The 20,803-nt window shown below is 42.4% G+C and overlaps 1 protein-coding gene across 1 annotated transcript in view; it reads right to left on the minus strand.

The window, feature by feature from the left end:
* ALDH3A2 (aldehyde dehydrogenase 3 family member A2) overlaps positions 1-4,171 on the minus strand; it is a 45,165-nt gene extending 40,994 nt beyond the window's left edge. Inside the window, exon 1 of the mRNA XM_030222205.1 lies at positions 3,916-4,171. Within this exon, the coding sequence (XP_030078065.1) occupies positions 3,916-4,077 (162 nt within the window). The 5' untranslated portion in view covers positions 4,078-4,171. The remainder of the gene's footprint in view (positions 1-3,915) is intronic.
* Positions 4,172-20,803: the final 16,632 nt, after the last annotated feature.

The raw sequence follows: 20,803 nt of genomic DNA on the forward strand, positions 1-20,803 counted from the left end.
TCTACATCTAGTGACCCAGGCGAGCAAGGCTAACGGGTGGAGGAAGGTGCAGGCGATGTCTGGGGCCTCCGCAAGGGCAAAAAAGGTAAAAGACGGATATAGCGGGATCCTCACGGATTCAATTAAAAAAAAACTTTAAAAGTTCATTTTTTTCTTTGCCCAGTTGTTTAGATACGGACGTTTTACATATATCCTCCAAAAATAATTTTTTTTTTAAAGAAGACTGTTGAATGTACTTAACGCTGAAGATTATTCTCATATTTGTGTAGCAATCTTGTCCCCCTTAAAAGTTAAAGGCCCTGTTACGTCACAGGGGGCGTGACTTAGCAGGACCTAGCGTTCTCGAGGTTTAAATAAAAGTTTAATGACAGAAGAAGCGCTTCTTTTTTTTGATGGCCGCCGCTGCTGCTGCTTACAGTATGCAGCGATCAGCAGCCATAAAACCCAGCACTGCGGTTCTCCTCTTTCTGTGGTGAATCTTGACGGAGGTTTAATAGACTGGAGTGGAAGAGAGCCTATCTAGTCCACTGTAAGCATGGAAGCCATTTGGTTAATCTCTGTTTCCACTTCCCCGCACAGTCGTCATTGCCGTTCACTCAAAACACAGCAAGCAAACCTATGAGCTGCTGCATTCACGTTGTCGTTCTTTATTGTCGGTCCATCTGTAACAAGTCTAAAGCTGTTTTTGTTGGATAGGCAGTGCCTTACAAGGTGGAGGAGAAAAGACATAATTGAATATCACTAAAATAACTTCAAAAATTATTGTAGCTAGTAGAAACAGCAATTATAAATTCTGTAGTTTGTGCTCATTTTTCTTCACTGTGCTTCAATTCAGATGGCCAGATTTCAGTGAGAATATCCTGTTTCCTGATAGATTCATCTTAACTGTTGTTGTAATCTGCTTTGGGAAGTCTGGTGTTTAGAAAGACGATGGAATATATATTGAGATTAAATGGAAGTAGAATTAAACTCTCCATTCATTGGGGCTACATGGAATCACACCTGTTTTGTAGAAGTTTACGTTCTGGAACCTGGTGTACTCATCCCTTCTGATGAGAAACAGCTGAATTGAGGTGTATGCTGCCCCTAAGACAATGAATACAGCTGGATCTAGGTGAAAGCAGCCCTTCAAGAAAGTTTTGGACATATGCAAAGAGAGTTTCTGCTCTATCTAGCAGGTACAATAATTTTTAATGCTGTTTTGCTGATTTAAAACTTTATGTTATATGTTCATAGGGGAAGCTTTAAAATAAATGACATTTCTGTCAAATTAAAAAAAAAAAATCTCACACCTAGGCATTAAAACCTTTGCAAGTATTTTTATAGAGAACTATGTTTATTGTCATCATAAAGAAAAAAAGCAGGCATCTAGCGCTTTGATGAAAACCACAATACAGCACTGGAAATAAAGCAGCTTCTGGAGTACTGACAAATATATTTTGGAAAATAGCCCCCCACCACCCATTCACAGACCCTTGAAAATTCCACCAGCCCCCACAACTCCTCTTAGATCTTCTCCCCCTCCCCACCCCCTAACAAGTCATCACAAGAACAAGAGAGAATGCAAATTTACTTTGCTATTGTTTTTGACAAACAGCGATGGCTGCTGCAGGGGGACCTGCTTCAACTTTATAGTCAAGTCTCCTATGGAACAGATAAGCTCATCCCATGTCCCCTCATTTAACCTCAACTCTTATGTCTGTTTTCAGCTTTGGCCAGTGGTGTGCTGGTAAATTTTTAACAACAGGCTCTCTCCCCGGTCCACCTCGGCACCCCCCCCCCCCCCCGTCCACCTCTGCCCCCCCCTCATCCACCTCTGCATCCCCCAAAATTGCAGAGCTGGCTATAGCCAGTGGGGGGGGGGGGGGGGGGGCAATGCATTACTCTCTCCAGGAAAAAAAAATTAAATGATCCCAGGTTCCAATTTAATTCATGTTTAATGTGGGATAAAATGCCATAAATAAGTAAATAAATATAAACTTTTAATGTTGAGCACCTGATTCTCAAAGGGAACATATTCCAAACACTATAATGAAAATAAAATGATTTTTTTCTACCTTTGTTGTCTGGTGACTGTTTTTCTGATCATGCTGGCCCAGTATCCGATTCTGCTGCTATCTGTCCTCTTAACTCCGTTTCCAGGGCTTCCTTTCCATTTATTTCTTTCCTCCTTTCTTCTTCATTTCTGGTCCTCAGCTTCTGCCTATTTTCTTCATCCATGTGCAGTTTTTCTCCTCTCTTCCTTTTCCCTTATCTTATCTCCTTCCTCACTCTTCCCTCCCCTCCATCCATGTCCAGCATTTATTCTCTCTCCCCTCCTCTCCCCCTGCCCTCCATCCACCCATGGCCAGCAGTGACCCTCCTCTCCCCTGCCCTCCATCCACCCATGGCCAGCGACCCTTCTCTCCCCTGCCCTCCATCCACCCATGGCCAGTGACCCTTCTCTCCCCTGCCCTCCATCCACCCATGGCCAGCGACCCTTCTCTCCCCTGTCCTCCATCCACCCATGCCCAGCAGTAACCCTTCTCTCCCCTGCCCTCCATCCACCCATGCCCAGCAGTAACCCTTCTCTCCCCTGCCCTCTATCCACCCATGTCCAGCAGCTCCCTTCTCTCCCCTGCCACCCCCTCCCAACTTGTTTCACAAATTCTCCTGCTTCCTCCCTCCCTCCCGGTCCCTCACCGACCCTACCTTGGCCATCAAATTCTTCGGGGCAGGCAGTGTTGCCTGCCCGCTGCCATCGCTGACTTTCCTCCACCGCCCGATCGCGCTTCAAAATGGCCACCGAGACTTACAGAAGTCTTGGCGGCCATTTTTAAAGCGCAAACAGGCGGCAGAGGAAAGTCAGCGATAGCAGCGGGCAGGCAACACTGCATGCCCCAAAGAATTCGATAGTCATGGTAGGATCTGTGAGGGACCGGATCCAGAGGGCGGGAGAGCCGGCTCGCCCTTTCCAACAACTGGCTCGCAAGTCCGGCCAAAATTTAACAACCAGATCTTGCGAGCCGAAGCGAGCCGGCTTCAGCACACCACTGGCTTTGGCACTGTACATGTCATCACAAGAACAAAATATAAGAAAACCAATGAACTGCATTAGGGGCTTACAGCCCATGTAGTTATGTTTAAACAGAGATCTGCATGAAACAAAATATTTATTTTTATTTGGACTTATAAAACCACTTGGGGACGGTGTAAAACAGGGACGGTATCCGGTTTTTACACCGTCCCAAACCACTTGCCCCTGAAACATGTTCAAAACAGAATAACCCATTTGTGTATCTAAAAGGTAAACTTCTACAAACAGATGAAGATATGATTCCATGTGCCCCAATGAATGGAGATTTGCTTGCTGTGTTTTGAATTAACGGCAATGACGGCTGCGCGGGGAAGTGGAAACGGAGATTAACCATATGTCTTCCTTACTTACAGTGGACTATATGGGCTCACATCCACTCCACTATATTAAAACCACCTTGGTTTAACCTCCTTCAAGATTCGCCACGGAAAGAGGGCAATAGAGAATCGCAGCGCTGCTGGGTTATGGCTGGTGATCACTGCATACTGTCATCAAAACAAAGACGCGCTCCAGTCTTAAGGTAGTACTTAGATCCGGATGATCCCAGGGATCCCGTGACTGCAAGTTATCAATTGACATTTTCCCCACATATTTACCTATTGTATTTGTATCCCACATTTTCCCACCTATTTGCAGACTCAATGTGGCTTTACAATATTTCATATAAAATAGTGTATCGGGTTCTATTCAAGCTCATGTGCCCGTCTTTTTTTTCCCCCGCAAAGTAATAACTACTGAGACTCCACTGCATTTAAAACCCAGAGCTCATTATCAACATACGCAACACATTAACCAGGAAAAAAAAAACAAAAGCGGGAGGGAGGTCTAGAAGCACAAACCTTATTCAAATCGGCCTTCACCGCCGCTGCCATTTCTTTCCCGTTCTCGGTGATCATCCTCTGAAGCGCCTTCAGTTGCTGGATCCTGAACTCTAGGGGTCGGGTCCTGCCCGAGGCGAAGGCGGCCCTCGCCCGCTCCACTGTCTGTTTCATGTTCTGCATGACAGAATAGCTGGGACACGAGCATGAGACGAGAACCCACGGAGACGAAGCCCAAGACAAGTGCACAGAAAACAACTAGAATCCAGGGAAGCCCGGTCCGCTAAGTTACGCCCCCCTGTGACGTAATGTTACCGTCGCAAGGAGGATCGCAATTTTTAAGGAGGACAACATTGGTAAGGAAATAGGAGGATCCCGGGAGAATAATCCGCAGCTTTAACTACATCAGCTGTCTTCTTCTAAAAACATTTATTTTTGGAGGATATATGTAAAATGTCCACATGTTAACGACTGGGCAAAGAAAAAAATTAACTTTTAAAGGTTTTTTAAATCGAATCTGGGAGGATCCCGCTGTATCCGTTGTAACGACTGGGCAAAGAAAAAAATTAACTTTTAAAGGTTTTTTTAAATCGAATCCGGGAGGATCCCGCTGTATCCGTTTTTTACCTTTTGCCAGCACGAGGTGGGGTAAAAGTAAAACGACAGTTACAACCTAGGACTAGAAAGCACGAGAAAGACGGTGCAAAACACAAAAACTGGCAAGACTCCAAGAATATGCAGATCAACAGAGATGAAAAGCAGGAGACAGTACAGAAAACAAACCACTAGAGCCCAGGGATGGGAAGCACGACAGGGTGCAAAGGCAGCAAGAACCTGCAGGGATATAAACGAGGAGCAGGGTTGCCAGGTGGAAATTTTTTTTCCCACCCAATCCAGCCTAAAAACAGCCCAAAACCCGCCCAAACTCAAACCCCGCCCCTGACACCCCCACCCCATCACCCCGCCCCCGCCGTCATCAACCCCGCCCCTGCCGTCATCAACCCCGCCCCTGCCGTCATCAACCCCGCCACCGCCATCATCGGCCCCGCCTCCCCTGTCATCGGCCCCGCCCAGAACATCACTAACCCCGCCCCCCGTGGCCGAAAAAACCGCCCGAAAAACCGCGGAAAAGAAAAAAAAGAAGCCCAAAAATTTCCCGCGGCGGGTCACGGAAAACCGCCCAATTGGGCGGTAAAACCGCCCACCTGGCAACACTGACGAGGAGGTTAGACTGAGCTGCAAAAAGCAGCCAAAAAGCGATACCCTCCTCAGTGGCTGAGGATTTGATTGACTGCACAGGCACAGGACTTTGTTAATTTCCCAACTTTGCGCAATTATTTATTTATTTATAGCATTTATACCCCGCTCTTTCCCTAGCAGGTTCAGTGCGGCTTACAAGGTATGGCACAAGACAATATCACAGAGATAACACAAAGTCTGGTACAAAGTGTAAAGAGATGATCCAGTTATAGAGTAGGACAATAGGAAGAGATGTGGGGGAGAGGATTGGAGTATGGGTAGTGCTAGTGGTGTGGATTAAGTTCGAGAATTAAGTTGGGTTGTTTTGGTAAGCTTGTTTGAAGAGGTAAGTTTTTAGCAGCTTTCTGAAGGGTAGGTGTTCATTGGTCGTTCGGATGTGTCGAGGTATTGCGTTCGAGTTGGCTGCCTATAACGGAGAAGTTGGATGCATAGTAGGTTTTGTATTTGAGGCTTTTGCAATTGGGAAGATGAAGATTGAGATATGTACGTAAAGATTTGGACCCGTTCCTGGCTGGAAGATCGATCAAGTTGGTCATGTAGCTTGGAGATTCGCCATGGAGGATCTTGTGGATCATTGTGTTGGCTTTGAAGTTTATGCATTCCTTGATAGGGAGCCAGTGAAGTTTTTCGCAAAGTGGTGTTGCACTTTCAAATCATGATTTGCCAAAAATGAGTCTGGCGGCTGTGTTTTGGGCGGTTTGGAGTTTTTTCATGATTTGGGCTTTGCAACCGATGAAGATGCTGTTACAGTAGTCGGCATGGGTGAGTACTGTGGATTGTACTAGGTTGCGGAAAGCTGTTGGCCTCCTGCCTTTCGCTTGCCCTCTAGCGTTGGTCTTCCATTTTGGGTGTCTGAGGTACCGCTATGCAGCGAGCTGACCCAAGTAAAACTAGGAATTCAGCCCTGCTTTTTCCCACTGACACTGCAATTTGTTCCTGACCTTGGGCAACTTACTTAACCCAAGAGGGGGTGGGGAAGATAGGCTCTTTTCAAATAATGGAGAAGACGTATGATTGTAAATAAAAAGTAATGTTTATTACAACAACTCGTGTTTCGGCGCTGTAGCGCCTTCTTCAGGAGTCTATAAAAACAAATATAAAACATGAATAATGCAAACGGAAAGCAATTGAAGTAAACTTATAAAAACATTTTTGTAAAACATTCAATAATGGACATATGAAACAAACCCATAAAAACATCTTCTTGAAGATTATTATTATTTATTTTGTACCCTGCGCTTTCCCACATACAGCAGGTTCAATGCAGCTTACACAGTAAATAGAATTACATTAAAACATAAATGATGCAAATGCCAAATAATCATAAAATATAAACATGAATAATGCAAAAATTAATCAATAATAGTGTAAACAAAAGGCAATAATAAATGTATAGAAAATTGTATAAAATTATAAAAAAAATTATTATGAGACATATCAGAGATGCAAAACCGAAATCATAAGCATTAAAATACACTTTAAAAAATATTTTAAAAACACATAGTATTAGACACTGTAAAATAGTGTTGCAAGGGAAAGATTTTTGTGTAAAAAAACATAAAACAATGTAGACAAAAATACTATGAAATGATTCGAGTATCCAAAAAAGCAATACAGATATTCCTTGATATATAACAACTAAGAGATAATACCTATTTGGGTTCAAGGTAATTGGTACTCAGGACTTCAGACAACAAAAATACTGGAGTATAAAATAACTAATATGGAACTGTATGACGGCAATACATAAAATTCTCAATGGAGGAAATATATAGATAAATATGTTTTACCTTTGTCATTTGAAAAACTAAGATTGTAATATAAGCATTGTAATGAATATGAATAAGGTGTGTAAAAAAGGGGATCAATATGCATGGCTACATGTATCTTTGTCTCAGAGCAGACATAGAACAATAAAAAAAGAAGAAACATTGTTAGGAAAATTATTCTCTTACCAAAGAAGCTTGCAGACTCTGGGTTCAAATATATATCTTTATTGTAAACCTGTATACAGGGAGACTAGATGAACAAGAAATCTCAGTTCACAGTCTGACTATACTGATTCACTGCAAACCTTAAATTGCCAAGAATACTGTTATCTTTACCATCACTAGCTCACCAGGTGCTGTATTTCTAGTTAAGATGAAAGAACATATAATGATCATAAGTACATAAGTAGTGCCATACTGGGAAAGACCAAAGGTCCATCTAGCCCAGCATCCTGTCACCGACAGTGGCCAATCCAGGTCAAGGGCACCTGGCACGCTCCCCAAACGTAAAAACATTCCAGACAAGTTATCCCCTTTCTTGCTCCCTCCAGCTACTGCAGATAAAACAGAACTCTTCCTGCACTTTCCCAGCTAATCAACATTCCAAGCTTCAAAGATGATTGTGGTCTATTATTTACTAACAAGCTAGTAAATGGCCTTTCTTTCTTCAGCAACTTATTTCAGTGATTACCATTCTGCAGTGAGATACAATTCTATTATCCTACAGTATGTACATTCTATAACAGAGTAAGCATAATCCTAATATACATAGAATGATTTCATTTTCTCATAACATTTCCTCCCTTTTCATTCTATGAACAAACAGAAAAAAGTAAAGATATTAGACCATTTTACATAGGTATATTTAACTGTATGAGCCTAGTGAAATAGTGGGCATGTAACCTTGGAGTATGTCAGCTAATAAAAAAATGTGACTATGGAGAGTAAATAACTCATCATTATTAATTGTTTGCTTCTGCTCATCCTCAATTTTGGTTGCTATGTATTCAGCACTGATCAAGTTTCCCATGGTCATTTGGCATCTGTTCTATTCAGTTCGGGAGCTTCTTGGGTTGAGTCTGGCTTTGCTCTAGTTTTAGTAGGCTTGCAATCTCTCGCATATTCCTTCACTCATATAAGTATGACATGCACCACCCCTAGAGGCCAGCTCCATCTCCAACTGCTCAGGGACAAAGGTTGTTCCCACATTAATGCCATATGATCACTTAGCCTCTCTGGATCTTGGTGAAAATTTTCTCTTCACCCAGCACACTAGCAAAATCATTAGTATCACAGTGAGCAACTGGCCAATCAATACCACCACAATGGGATGGAATAATCTATTCAGCACATTATTCCTAGTAACTGACTTTCCAAGGCAAATACTTCACCTTTGCTAGAGGCTAACTTTTATTCTAACATTGGTCTGCAATCAAAAATGTGATGTTCCTGCATATAATCATGTCACACCATGTCCTGGAGTCATTTATCGTCTGTTAAACCCTTTTATTTCAACAGATTCATGGTGACTCCTGGATCTTTTCAAGTAGTAATCTAGTGTGAATCTTATTTATAGTCACACAATAGTCCTTGTCCATTTCTTAAAACATTTCTTCCTGCTGGTCCTTTCCTGAAGAAGCAGGTGTAGTCAGTTTCTCTTCCTATCTCAGGAGACATCTCTCTTTCTCTTGTTTCATTTGCCATCCGTGATTTTACCTGGATGAAAAATGTCCCACAGGGTGTGTTCCCGACACATATGCTCCTATATCAACAAGCCACTGATCCGTCATCTTTGGCTCCTCAAGGGTGATTAGCAGCTTGTTGCACTCGGAGGCTGCTTTCTTAGGCAAATTGTTTCCCCATGAGGGTCCAGCATTCCATACTACAAACTTCCAGGCTATGCATTGATTTCCTCAAGCTGTATTTACAGGGACATAACAGATATATTTATCTGCCTTTGTTAGCTTGGAGGCAGGTTCTTGGGTGTCACATTTATTTTCCATCAGGGTGCAGAAATCTACCTCTATTGTGGAGGTCTCTCCTAGAAAAAAGTGAGGTTGAAAGGTTTAACCTGTAGCCCAGTATTTTCCCAATTTGTTGGGTCTTGTATATTTCTTGCTGAGCCATAATGTCTTTTTCCTCTCGGAACCTGAAAGGCTCTACTGTACTTGACTCCATCTGTCAGGGGGAAGATTAATACAATGATTAGGACTCCCACTATGCCTCCAAGAATTAATCTACAATTCCAGTCTGAAATCTCTCTGGCGTTTTCTCGGGGTGTCTTCCTTTCCATCAACCCAAATATAGTATGCTTATTTTCAGTCTCTTCTTCAGAGTTCAGGTCTGCCATAGTACCCTATATTTCTTTTGGCCTGTTGGTTTCTTCACCGGGGTTGAGACGAACCCTCCCTATTGGATGGGTCCCCCTTTGTAACCGGACTCTGGCCTCGAGAGAATGTGGTTTTAGGGCAGTCCTGAGTTCTCTGTCGGGTCAGGAATCTGTTTACAGTGAGTTTGATTAATCCAGGAGTTCCTTTCTGCAATTTTGACTGCTGTCGGTGTAGTTTGGAGAACCTGGAAGGGGCCTTCCCACCTGTTGCTGTACCAGTGCTTCTTCTTGATCACTTTCACTAGTATAAGTACATAAGTACATAAGTAATGCCACACTGGGAAAGATCAAGGGTCCATCGAGCCCAGCATCCTGTCCACGACAGCGGCCAATCCAGGCCAAGGGCACCTGGCAAGCTTCCCAAACGTACAAACATTCTATACATGTTATTCCTGGAATTTTGGATTTTTCCAAGTCCGTTTAGTAGCGGTTTATGGACTTGTCCTTTAGGAAACCGTCCAACCCCTTTTTAAACTCTGCTAAGCTAACCGCCTTCACCACTTTCTCCGGCAACGAATTCCAGAATTTAATTACACGTTGGGTGAAGAAAAATTTTCTCCGATTTGTTTTAAATTTACTACACTGTAGTTTCATCGCATGCCCCCTAGTCCTAGTATTTTTGGAAAGCATGAACAGACGCTTCACATCCACCTGTTCCACTCCACTCATTATTTTATATACCTCTATCATGTCTCCCCTCAGCCGTCTCTTCTCCAAGCTGTATAGCCCTAGCCTCCTTAGTCTTTCTTCATAGGGAAGTCGTCCCATCCCCGCTATCATTTTAGTCGCCCTTCGCTGCACCTTTTCCAATTCTACTATATCTTTCTTGAGATGCGGCGACCAGAATTGAACACAATACTCAAGGTGCGGTCGCACCATGGAGCGATACAACGGCATTATAACATCCTCACACCTGTTTTCCATACCTTTCCTAATAATACCCAACATTCTATTCGCTTTCTTAGCCGCAGCAGCACACTGAGCAGAAGGTTTCAGTGTGTTATCGACGACGACACCCAGATCCCTTTCTTGGTCCGTAACTCCTAACGTGGAACCTTGCATGACGTAGCTATAATTCGGGTTCTTTTTTCCCACATGCATCACCTTGCACTTGCTCACATTAAACATCATCTGCCATTTAGCCGCCCAGTCTCCCAGTCTCGTAAGGTCCTCTTGTAATTTTTCACAATCCTGTCGTGATTTAACGACTTTGAATAACTTTGTGTCATCAGCAAATTTAATTACCTCGCTAGTTACTCCCATCTCTAGATCATTTATAAATATATTAAAAAGCAGCGGTCCAATCTCCTGGCTTCACAGCAGTATCTCCTGGCTTCAAGGATTCACCTGATTATTCTCTGTCTGTCAGTCAAGGTCCTGATTGCTCTTCTCCTTTTCTGGACTGAACTGGTAATGCTGGAACAGCCAAACTGGACAGTCTCTTGGCCTATTCTGGTTTCCTGATCTCAGCTCCAGGTCCGGCTACCTTCTTGCAGTGACAGGTGTAACTAAGTGCTTTGTTCCTCAGGAGTACTTGATATGGACCTTCCCAGCAGGGCAAGGCCCAGTTCTTTCTCTTGATGACCTTGATTAGGACCCAGTCTCCTGTTTGAACCTTTTCAGGCTCAATATGTTCAGGATGTTCAAACTGATCTGGAATCACATTAAACAGTCTTTTTGTTAATTAACATTCTTTTCATATATGTTGCCAGTGATTCCTCAGCCTCCTCATGAGTCTTTTCCAGTGGGGCAAACCTGAGGAATCACATACTGTCTGCCAAATAGAATTTCAAAGGGAGTTAAATCTGTCTTCCCCAAAAATTGTGCTTAGCCCAAAGCATACATCATGAACAGAAAATTTTTAATTTTTTACAGTATTATAAACTCACATTGTTATGAATATTCTTGTTACTATAGTTACCATACACCCATCTGTTGAGACATGGCTTGACCCATGTCTCACTAATATATAAGCATATGACTGCTATAGTTTGTTCTGAGGATATATATATACCTTATTCAAGGGAGAGGGACTGGTATTTCCCCTATGCTAAAAGAAGAGCGTCTGCTAATCTTAATAAGGTTAAACAACTCAATTATTCGATTTCCCCTTTGTCTGAGCACCTGTGTGGGGTCAGGGTAGTGATATGTCTCTCCATTCAATCCTTATTTTAGCACACCCATAGAATATGTGCTCTTCCCCTATAATGAATGTCCCTGGCCCTGTAGTCCAAATTTCTATTAAAGGTTCACACAGTGTACAAAACCTGGTCACTGGATTCCAGGCACGTATCAGGGCCTGGATCCCAGCTCAAAGCAGGTCTGGTGTAGGAGTTTTCCATGTAGGTGTTTTCTTTTCTTTTCTTTCTCAATCTTGTATCCTCTGTCGTTTATCTCTATCCATTCAAAGGAGAATTTGCAGGGGTCATTACTGGTCCCTTGATCCTGGTAAAGTGTGTGTGTTCAGCATTGACCAGTACCCAATCTTCCAGCTGGGTCTTGTGAACAGCAAATTCAAGTGGTGGAGTTTTGGGCCAGTAACCCTTTCTCTCTTAAATGAGATAAAGAGGAAAAGATAGAATTTAAACATCCTTCATGTACTTATATATCCACATTGGCGGATGAGAACTTTATAAGTCATTAACAATTGGAATCTTAGTATCTTGTTTGACAACATGAGACAATACATGAGATACCATAGAAATACTAAGCACAGAAAGAGGAAAAAAAAAATCCTAAACTCGAAAGCAGTCCAGGAAGTGTCACTGGAACAGTTCATTTCAGTGAACAGAGCTTATTATATGAACAGAAACAATATCATACATGGAACAAGCAGTGGCATCAGTAGTGTTAATGCTGATGGTGCTAACTGAATAAAGGAATGCACAAAGCAGAAAGAAATCATTATAACTCAAAATGTAAAATTATACAAAAAGTAATAATAATCCTGCAAATATTCCTGTAATCAGACCAACAGTTTAAATGCTAGAGTACAGTCCATCCAAGTCTCCATCCAGCAATGCAGCTGGAGGTCTCGCCTGGATAGTCGTACCATGCCGTATGGGTGAAATTCTGCTCATATACCAGCTGGTCAGACTGATATTTGCAACCTTGTAGTCAGGGTGTCACATATGAGATAACATCATGCTTCTGAAAGGTGCCAATTTAAAGTATAATTCAAAACATAAATTGAAAATTTTATCAAGGTAGTTTTCTCTTCATAGGGTAACCAGGTGTAAGCCTCTGCTTAAAATAGGCACATTTCATTTTATAGAAAAACATATTATGGAAAAATAAAAATAACATAGATATATGATTTAGAAGCATCCCTGTTATTGCTGAAACAATGAAGAAAACAAGTAACTCTCCCTAAGTTTAGGGGAAAGTGCTGTGCTGTCAATTCAATCAATATAAAACAATAAATGGAGAAAGGTTACCCCTGACATAATAGTTCCAAATAGGAAATTGAACAACCTACCCCCTACATGATGAAAAATAATGCAATTTTAAACAAATTAGGGCATGCATAGTACATAAAATTAAATCCACTGGGGTTTTCTGTTCCTAGGAATCCCCCTGCCCCTCCTCTCTCTTTTTTTTTCTATTGCTTAAATATCCTAATTTCTGGTGTCAGCTTCTCTCATTCCTGCTATGCTGGTCTATATCTCCCTGTGTTCCCCCTCCTATCTGGGGAGCTGTCTATTTTTAAAGCGGCAGTTCTTATCACAACTGTCTGGGCTCCTGTCTCCTGTGCTCCTCTTTGCAGGAATCCCAAATCATGGATCTCCCTCTCAATGAAATTAGTTAAGAATTCAAAAAGAAAACATCAAAATGTACATAAAAACATAGCAATACTTACAGCAGCCGGCTTCAAGCATATTTACACACAAGTTCTTAATCTAAACATTCAGCTAGAATCACTTTCCAAAAAAGGGGGGGAGGGGGGCAATTTCTCTGGAATCTCAGTTACCTGAGGTATAGACATAGCAGGAAAATACAGAAACACAGCACAAGTAATCTTATGAACATAAGTACATGAAAATACAAAAATGCTCCTTCAAAAGGAGAAGCCCCATGTTATAAGGAAAAATATTAGTGCACTGGAAAGATAAAATATAATGAAATCAGAAAAGGGCACTGTCCCACAGGAAGTTCACTGCAGGGCATAAGGAATATCTGTTTCAAGTAAAAGTCTTAAGAAAATGGCTGGCAGCTGATGGTACAATTACAGGTTAGTTAGCATGGGAAAAATACAAAGAGATATTTACACTAATTTCTTTGACAACAATGTTCAGCCCACTGTTAAGAAGGCTTTGTTATAGTTGTGGCGGGCCTACATGCTCTCCTTATGCGCTATGGAGCGAAAAGATTTACCTGATTTAGCATCCCCGAGGGGAGACAAGTTCTTTCAGTGTTGGCAGCCTTTCCTAGATACTCTAACACCCTTAGCACCGAGTAGAGTACTTAATGGATAGGCATAAACATACTATCAGAGCACTACCTGGGAGGAAGGGAGGGTGGGTGTGGGGGGGGGGGGGGAGAGCAGGGGGAGGAGGGGGGAGAGGGATTAGCTTAAGGGAAGGGGGGAGAAATAACAAAATGTGTGAGGATGTGAGACAAAAGTTACATGATGGTTGTGAAAATGTTATGTTCATTGTGATAAGACTGGAATGGCTCAATTGTTGATGTCACCAATAAAAGTTTATTAAAAAAAAAAAGACTTTGTTATTCGAAGATCAACTGCTAAAAAGACAGAAAGAAAGTTCCCTCTCTTATTTTCAGTTATTTAAAACCGTACCACTCACTATACTTTACACATATTTACACTGCCTCAACAAATTGGACAAATAATTCGTAATCAGAAAGTTCTGAGCCCAGTTTGTAAAGAGGAGACAGGAATTTAAAACAAATCTTCAATCTTCCCTCTCCACAATGGAAGAGAATATAGGACCAAAACAAACAAATACCAAATTATGTAAGGCTGGGGTGTCTCAAAATACATATGGACTGCACAAAGGTTATCAAACAGATATTACAGTTAAAACAATAAATTAAAACTGAAAAGATTAGGGTACAATTGGCAAACTAGTAGTAGTGTCTCTTTCATGATGTTGAAATAATGCCATGGCAACAGGTAATTACTTGGGGCTAAGAATTGATCCTTATCAATACGGAGACAGCCAAACTGGGAAAACCGGTTTATCTGAAGACAAGGCTAGTTAGAAAGCAATATTGAGTTCAAAACAAAGGAAATATGTGACAATCCAAAAACAACCTATGATAACTATATACATTGTACAATACATTGTTTTATGTTGTTTTATACAAAAATATTTCCCTTGCAGCACCATTTTACCGTGTCTAATACTATCCAGCTTATAATCGAAAGAGATAAACGCCTATATTGCGACCCAGATCAGGAGATGGACGTCTTTCTCCCGTGGTGCCCAAATTGGTATAATCGAAAGCTGATTTTGGGCGTTTCCAACTGCAAACCGTCGCGGAAACGGGTAAAGTTGATGGGGGCATGGTTATTGGCCGAGGAGAGATGGGCGTCTTTAGCTGATAATCGAAAAAAAAGGCGTTTTTACCACGATTTTGGGTCACTTTTTTTGGACCCTTTTTTTTTCACGAACAGGTCCCAAAAAAGTGCCCCAACTGACCAGATGACCACTGGAGGGAATCGGGGATGACCACCCTGGACTCCCCCAGTGGTCACTAACCCCCTCCCACCAAAAAACCCCCACTTTACAAACTTTATTTCCAGCCTCTATGCCAGCCTCAAATGCCGTACCCACCTCCATGACAGGAGAATGTGTTCTATCTACTGACAGCCTTTCCCTGGTTCTGATGTGTCTCTCGGGTGAGTGTGACACCTTTTCTGTTATGCGCACTGCAGAGTCACATCAGCAATGCATTGTGGTGGGTGTAAGGTATTGGGCTCCGTGATTCCACTAGCTTGTGGCAAATGCTCACGATGTTTATAGTTGGTAGGCTCTACTCCCATGGTGCTTTCCCCCCTGCTTACTGGGTCAGAGTGTGCCCTGTTTTGTTTCCGGTAGTCCATGAGGTAGTGGCCATTTTTGTAAGCCAGTTTTAGATCCCTTTCACGTGTTAGCCATGTTACAGAACTTAGTTCTTACCTTGAATGTGGCTGAAAGAGGGCATTGTACAGCATTCTGCCAGCTCTGACCTACTGCTCATCTCAGTACCAGGGAGACTCGTTGCCAGTGGGGCACAACCTCTGATCTGCAGTTAACTGTGAGTAAGTGTGCTTATTCCAATAAAGGACGTTTTCGGAGAGATTAGTCTTGAGGTGTCAACTGGTGTGCCAATGTTATTTAGCAGCAACAAGTCCTAGAGGCCTGCATGTATGCAGGTCCCTGGAGCACTTTTAGTGGGTACCGCAGTGCACTTCAGCCAGGTGGACCCAGGCCCATCCCCCCTACCTGTAACACTTGTGCTAGTAAATGGGAGGTCTGCAAAACCCACTATACCCACATGTAGGTGCCCCCTTCACCCCTATGAGCTATGGTAGTGTTGTACATTTGTGGGTAGTGGGTTTTGGGGGAGGGGGGTTGGGTGCTCAGCACCCGTGGTAAGGGAGCTATGCATGTGGGAGCGTTGTCTGAAGTCCACCGCACTGACCTCTAGGGTGCCCAGTTGGTGTCCTGGCATGTCAGGGGGGAGAGTGTACTACGAATCCTGCCCCCCCCCCCCCACAACCAAATGGCTCGGATTAGGACGTTTTTGAGCTGGGCGTTTTAGTTTCCATTATCGCTAAAAAAAAACCAAACGCCCAGCTGAAAAACGTCCATTTTTTCGAAAATACGTTCTGTCCCGCCTCTTCACGTATCCGTTTTTGGACATAGACGCCAATGGAGATAGGCGTTTGTGTTCGATTATGCCCCTCCACGTGCTTTTAAATATGTTTTTAAGTGTATTTTAATGCTTATGATTTCGCTTTTGCATCTCTGTCTCATAATTTTTTATGATTTTTATACAATTTTCAATACATTTGATTGCCTTTAGTTTACACTATTATTGATTAATTTTTGCATTATTCATGTTTATATTTTATGATTATTTGGCATTTGCATCATCTATGTTTTAATCTTCAAGAAGATGTTTTTATGAGTTTGTTTCATATGTCCATTATTGAATGTTTTACAAAAATGTTTTTATAAGTTTACTTCAATTGCTTTTCGTTTGCATTATTCATGTTTTATATTTGTTTTTATAGACTCCTGAAGAAGATGCTACGGTGCCGAAACACGGCTGTGTTGAGTCGAGTTGTTTTAATAAACATTACTTTTTATTTATAATCATACGTCTTCTCCATTGTTTGAAAAGAGCCTATCTTCCCCACCCCCTCTTTGTTTTTCCCTTACTTTGTTTCGTGGGGATTAAGTGCACCTCCACACTCTGTGTGGTACTCCCACACCTTGCGTGTTTTTTTTTTGGATTAAACTTACTTAACCCGCCATTGGCTCAAGTATAAACTTAACTGTAAACCCTCAGAGCCTTGTAGCAAAAACCACTTCCATACCTGAATTAACTAACCACCTGGAGCTCAGATTAGACATTTATGAAAACTTAGAACATCTAGTTGCAATATTTTTATGTGTAACCTACAAGCACAGGAAGAGTTGGTCACATACGCTCCCCCTGCATCACCCGTGCACAGCATTATCCACCTGGAGCTCAGATTAGAGTTCAGGGCATGGTTGTGGCTCACCATCACAGCTTGTAAAATAGCAGCAGTGCAGCTCTCAAAAAGCCACTGTCACCTCAGCAACACTGAACGCAGGAAGGTTATGTTAAAGAAGGCAGGCTGCCTTTAGCAGCACAGACAGCTACTCAAGGATCCCTGCAAACGCTTCTTTTAGAGATGAAAGACACGCAGTTGGAAGTAGGGGCAGCAGCAGATTAAGGGTGGACACAAGGCTGACAAGGGAAAGTTGAAAAGTGTGAGTGGGTGGACTGGGAGGGAAGAAAAAGTGCTGGACACGAAACCTGCGGGGCAGGGAAGGTAAGGAAGAGGCTATGAGCTGCCCTGCAGGACGGAAGGGAAGGTGAAATGCTGGATATGGAGTAGGCAAGGGAAGGGAAATGGGACTTTTGCAACTACATTCAAAGCAGCGGTTTACATAGTATATTCAGGTACTTATTTGTACCAGGGGCAATGGAGGGTTAAGTGACTTGCCCAGAGTAACAAGGAGGTGCAGTGGGAATCAACTCAGTTCCCCAGGATCAAAGTCCACTGCACAAAAGAGATACCACACAGCTGGAGGATAAGGCCTTGAACCACTCCTGTGGTGGGGACCATTCAGCTGAAAGTTCACCTAAAGCATTGCAGACACTTGGGTCTGTGCCAAAGATAGGGCACAAAAGACACAGCACCCCTTTGATATGTGACTATGCACGTCCATGAATAGTTTTCATGGATGCAGGGGAGAGAAGCTGGCGCTGTAAGTAATGTACAACAAAGCAGTGGGTATAAAACCAGGAGTTCCAGAGTGAAGATGGGGGGGGGGGGGGGGGGGAGGTAAGGAAGAGGATATGAGCTGCCATGCAGGACGGAAGGGAAATGCTGGATATGGGAGTAGGCAAGGGAAGGGAAATGGGACTTTTGCAACTACATTCAAAGCAGCGGTTTACATAGTATATTCAGGTACTTATTTGTACCAGGAGCAACGGAGGGTTAAGTGACTTGCCCAGAGTAACAAGGGCTGTCATTCACTATCAGCTGTTTCTTAGACTGCACAGCCCAGACGCTCATGCGAGTGATCTGGCTCACGCTTCAGAACAAAGGTCTTTTTTAAGACCACTACAATACAGACTGTATTTTACAACATTGCTAATTCTGGATCATCATTATTGGTCTCAACTCAAGTATTTAGACTCCTGATGTAGGCCCTTTGGCCGAAACACAACGTTGTGTCGAGTCAATATACTGATTAATAAAGTTTGGTTCATCTTCACTCTGGAACTCCTGGTTTTTTTACCCACTGCTTTGTTGTATTGTGACTATCCGTGGGATTTCGTTGAGTTCTCCATGTTTGTGGATTCTCTGCTGTAAGTAATGGTAAAATAGGTTGTGTGGGTTGAGAACCAAAAATAGTTAAGTGGACTCCTGAAGATAAAAAGGAGATAATGTACTGCTCTTATACCACAACATTCAAGATTCAGATCATATCTGGCCTTAAAGGGAGGTTCATTACTGTCATGGCATGTGCAAAATTACCCACTGGGAGATACTGTCCCTAAGAAAAATCCTGAATTTGGATTGCAATGAGTTTGTCAGTGCTCTACAGCAGTCTACCATGACCTCTTAGGGAATGCCCTAGGAAAGGGGGGTATTAGATTGGTTGCTTTCTATTTCCCAACTATGGCTATTCGGCCTTCCATGTGTGCTGCTACCAAACTTTAGTTATGCTTCTTGCCATCTCCTTTTAGCAATATTACCTCATGCACAAACTTAGGGGCCAGTGCAGGAAGCCACATGCTAATTATTTATTTTTATTGTATTTATTGGGGTTTACTAACCACCTTTATGAACAGATTCAGTAAAATGACCAAGTATAAAATAAAAATGAGGTAAACTTGGAAAGATAATAGACAGCATGGAGGAATATTCAAATCCTATATAATAATTCTCACCTCCAACGTTCTATCTTGCTGCCTGTGTCCATGGCTTTCTTCAGAGTTGGTCTGCTAGGCTCCGAAGCCCAAGCTGATGTCACACGCACCACTGACCAACTGCATGACAGCAGCACGAGGCCACTGTCACCGCAGCCAATGCTCCCTCCCCCGAGGTCACCGCCCAGGCCCAGCCACTTTCCCTCCAGGCCCGCCCACCTAACAAACCTTCAATGAGGCTTGTGCTCGCTCGATGTACTACCTTTGTTGGGCAGGGATCAAGAGGGCAAGTTGTTGGCCGTAGACCTTTCAGGATTTGTTAAAGGCAGCTCAGAGAGAATGGGGGAAGTTGGGGAGATTAGTTTTAGTGGTAGGGCGGGGAGGGGGGGGTCGAATAAGTCTGGAAGGTATATGTTAAGGAGCTACTCTTGCTTCAGGTATGTGCCCTAACATCATGTCACAGAATAATGGTATGAAGTTTTTATTGTCTAGCATGATGTATTGCATTGTGATTTTTGTTTCATTCGACCCTTCATTGTTCTTATATTTAATAAAAACCTTTTTGAAAAAAAAAAATGGCAGCTCAGTTATTGGTGAACCTGATGGCATTTGATTCTATTACACCAGCCTTGGCTGAACTGCATTGGTTACCTGTAGTGTATAGGGTGCAATTTAATACTATTTGCCTAAAATTATTCTTTTCTGTGATGCCTCTTATTTGTGGTTGTTAGCCCAAATTTATGAGCCTTCACAGGACTGACCTTCATCAAATCAATTTTTTCCTCATTTCCAGAACATGGATGGAGGTCACAGTTTTTATAGCTGTTTTTCGGTATGGTAAAGCAATCCAATCACTTAAGTTTTGAAATGTTACATCCCTCTGAAGAAGAGATTAAAGGCCTGGTTTCATTCTGAAGTTTTTAATTGAATTAGGGATTTTTATTTCTATAGGGGGTTTAACTTAGGGTAGTGAGGATGGTTGATTAGCCAAAGGGAGATTACTTTGTTCCATGCTTTAGGCTTATATTTGTGAAGCGTGATATCAAATGCTGTCTACTATGTAATGATCAGCTGACCTAATCTCTGGATGGCAGAAATTTTCAATACCTTCAGAGGCCTACCATTGTGAACAATGCCTCAAACAACAATTAATTTTCAAAGTTTTAAACATCATGATTATTGCTCAAACTGTGGGTTAGAATATGAATGGCATTCAACAATGCATTGTTTTGCTTGCCTAGTGAAAAGGTGGCACATGGGGTCAAGTGGATGGTTTTTCTGTTTCAAAGAATTAGCAACTATTTTGGTTGCATAGCCACCCTGCACCTCAGAATATGCATTTTGCCTACAGCCAATGTTGCACTTTGTATTGCACAGATCAAAATACAACACTTCAGACCTAGAAGAGGAGGGGAGGACACAGCTTGAAACACAGCCCAGGCAAGACTGTGGGGGGTGGGTGAGGAAAGATACAGGGCAGCCACCGTCATTGAAGGCATAATGGTGATTCTGCAAAGAGCAAGGGCATTGCTAAAATGGATTGTACAGCTGGGCAGTTTGGTTGGGCAGACCAGAGATGCCAAATGCTTCTTCTGCCACCTTGTTCTGTATTTAAAATGTGGAGGAAGAGATGGCAGTACAGTTTCTGCTTTGCTGAACATACCACAGAAAACGTTTTTTTAAAACCTCTATTACATGCTGATAGTATTGCATCCCTCTGAACATAGTTACATTATTTAAATCCTTATGCTATTCATTTCCATATGGTCTTTATCCAGCAGCAGTATCACTTCCCATTCATATTTATCACATCCTGCAAAAACTTCCAAACCAAAATTCTATTGTCAGT

This window comes from Microcaecilia unicolor, chromosome 13 (assembly GCF_901765095.1).
Source record: "Microcaecilia unicolor chromosome 13, aMicUni1.1, whole genome shotgun sequence".
NCBI lineage: Eukaryota > Metazoa > Chordata > Amphibia > Gymnophiona > Siphonopidae > Microcaecilia > Microcaecilia unicolor.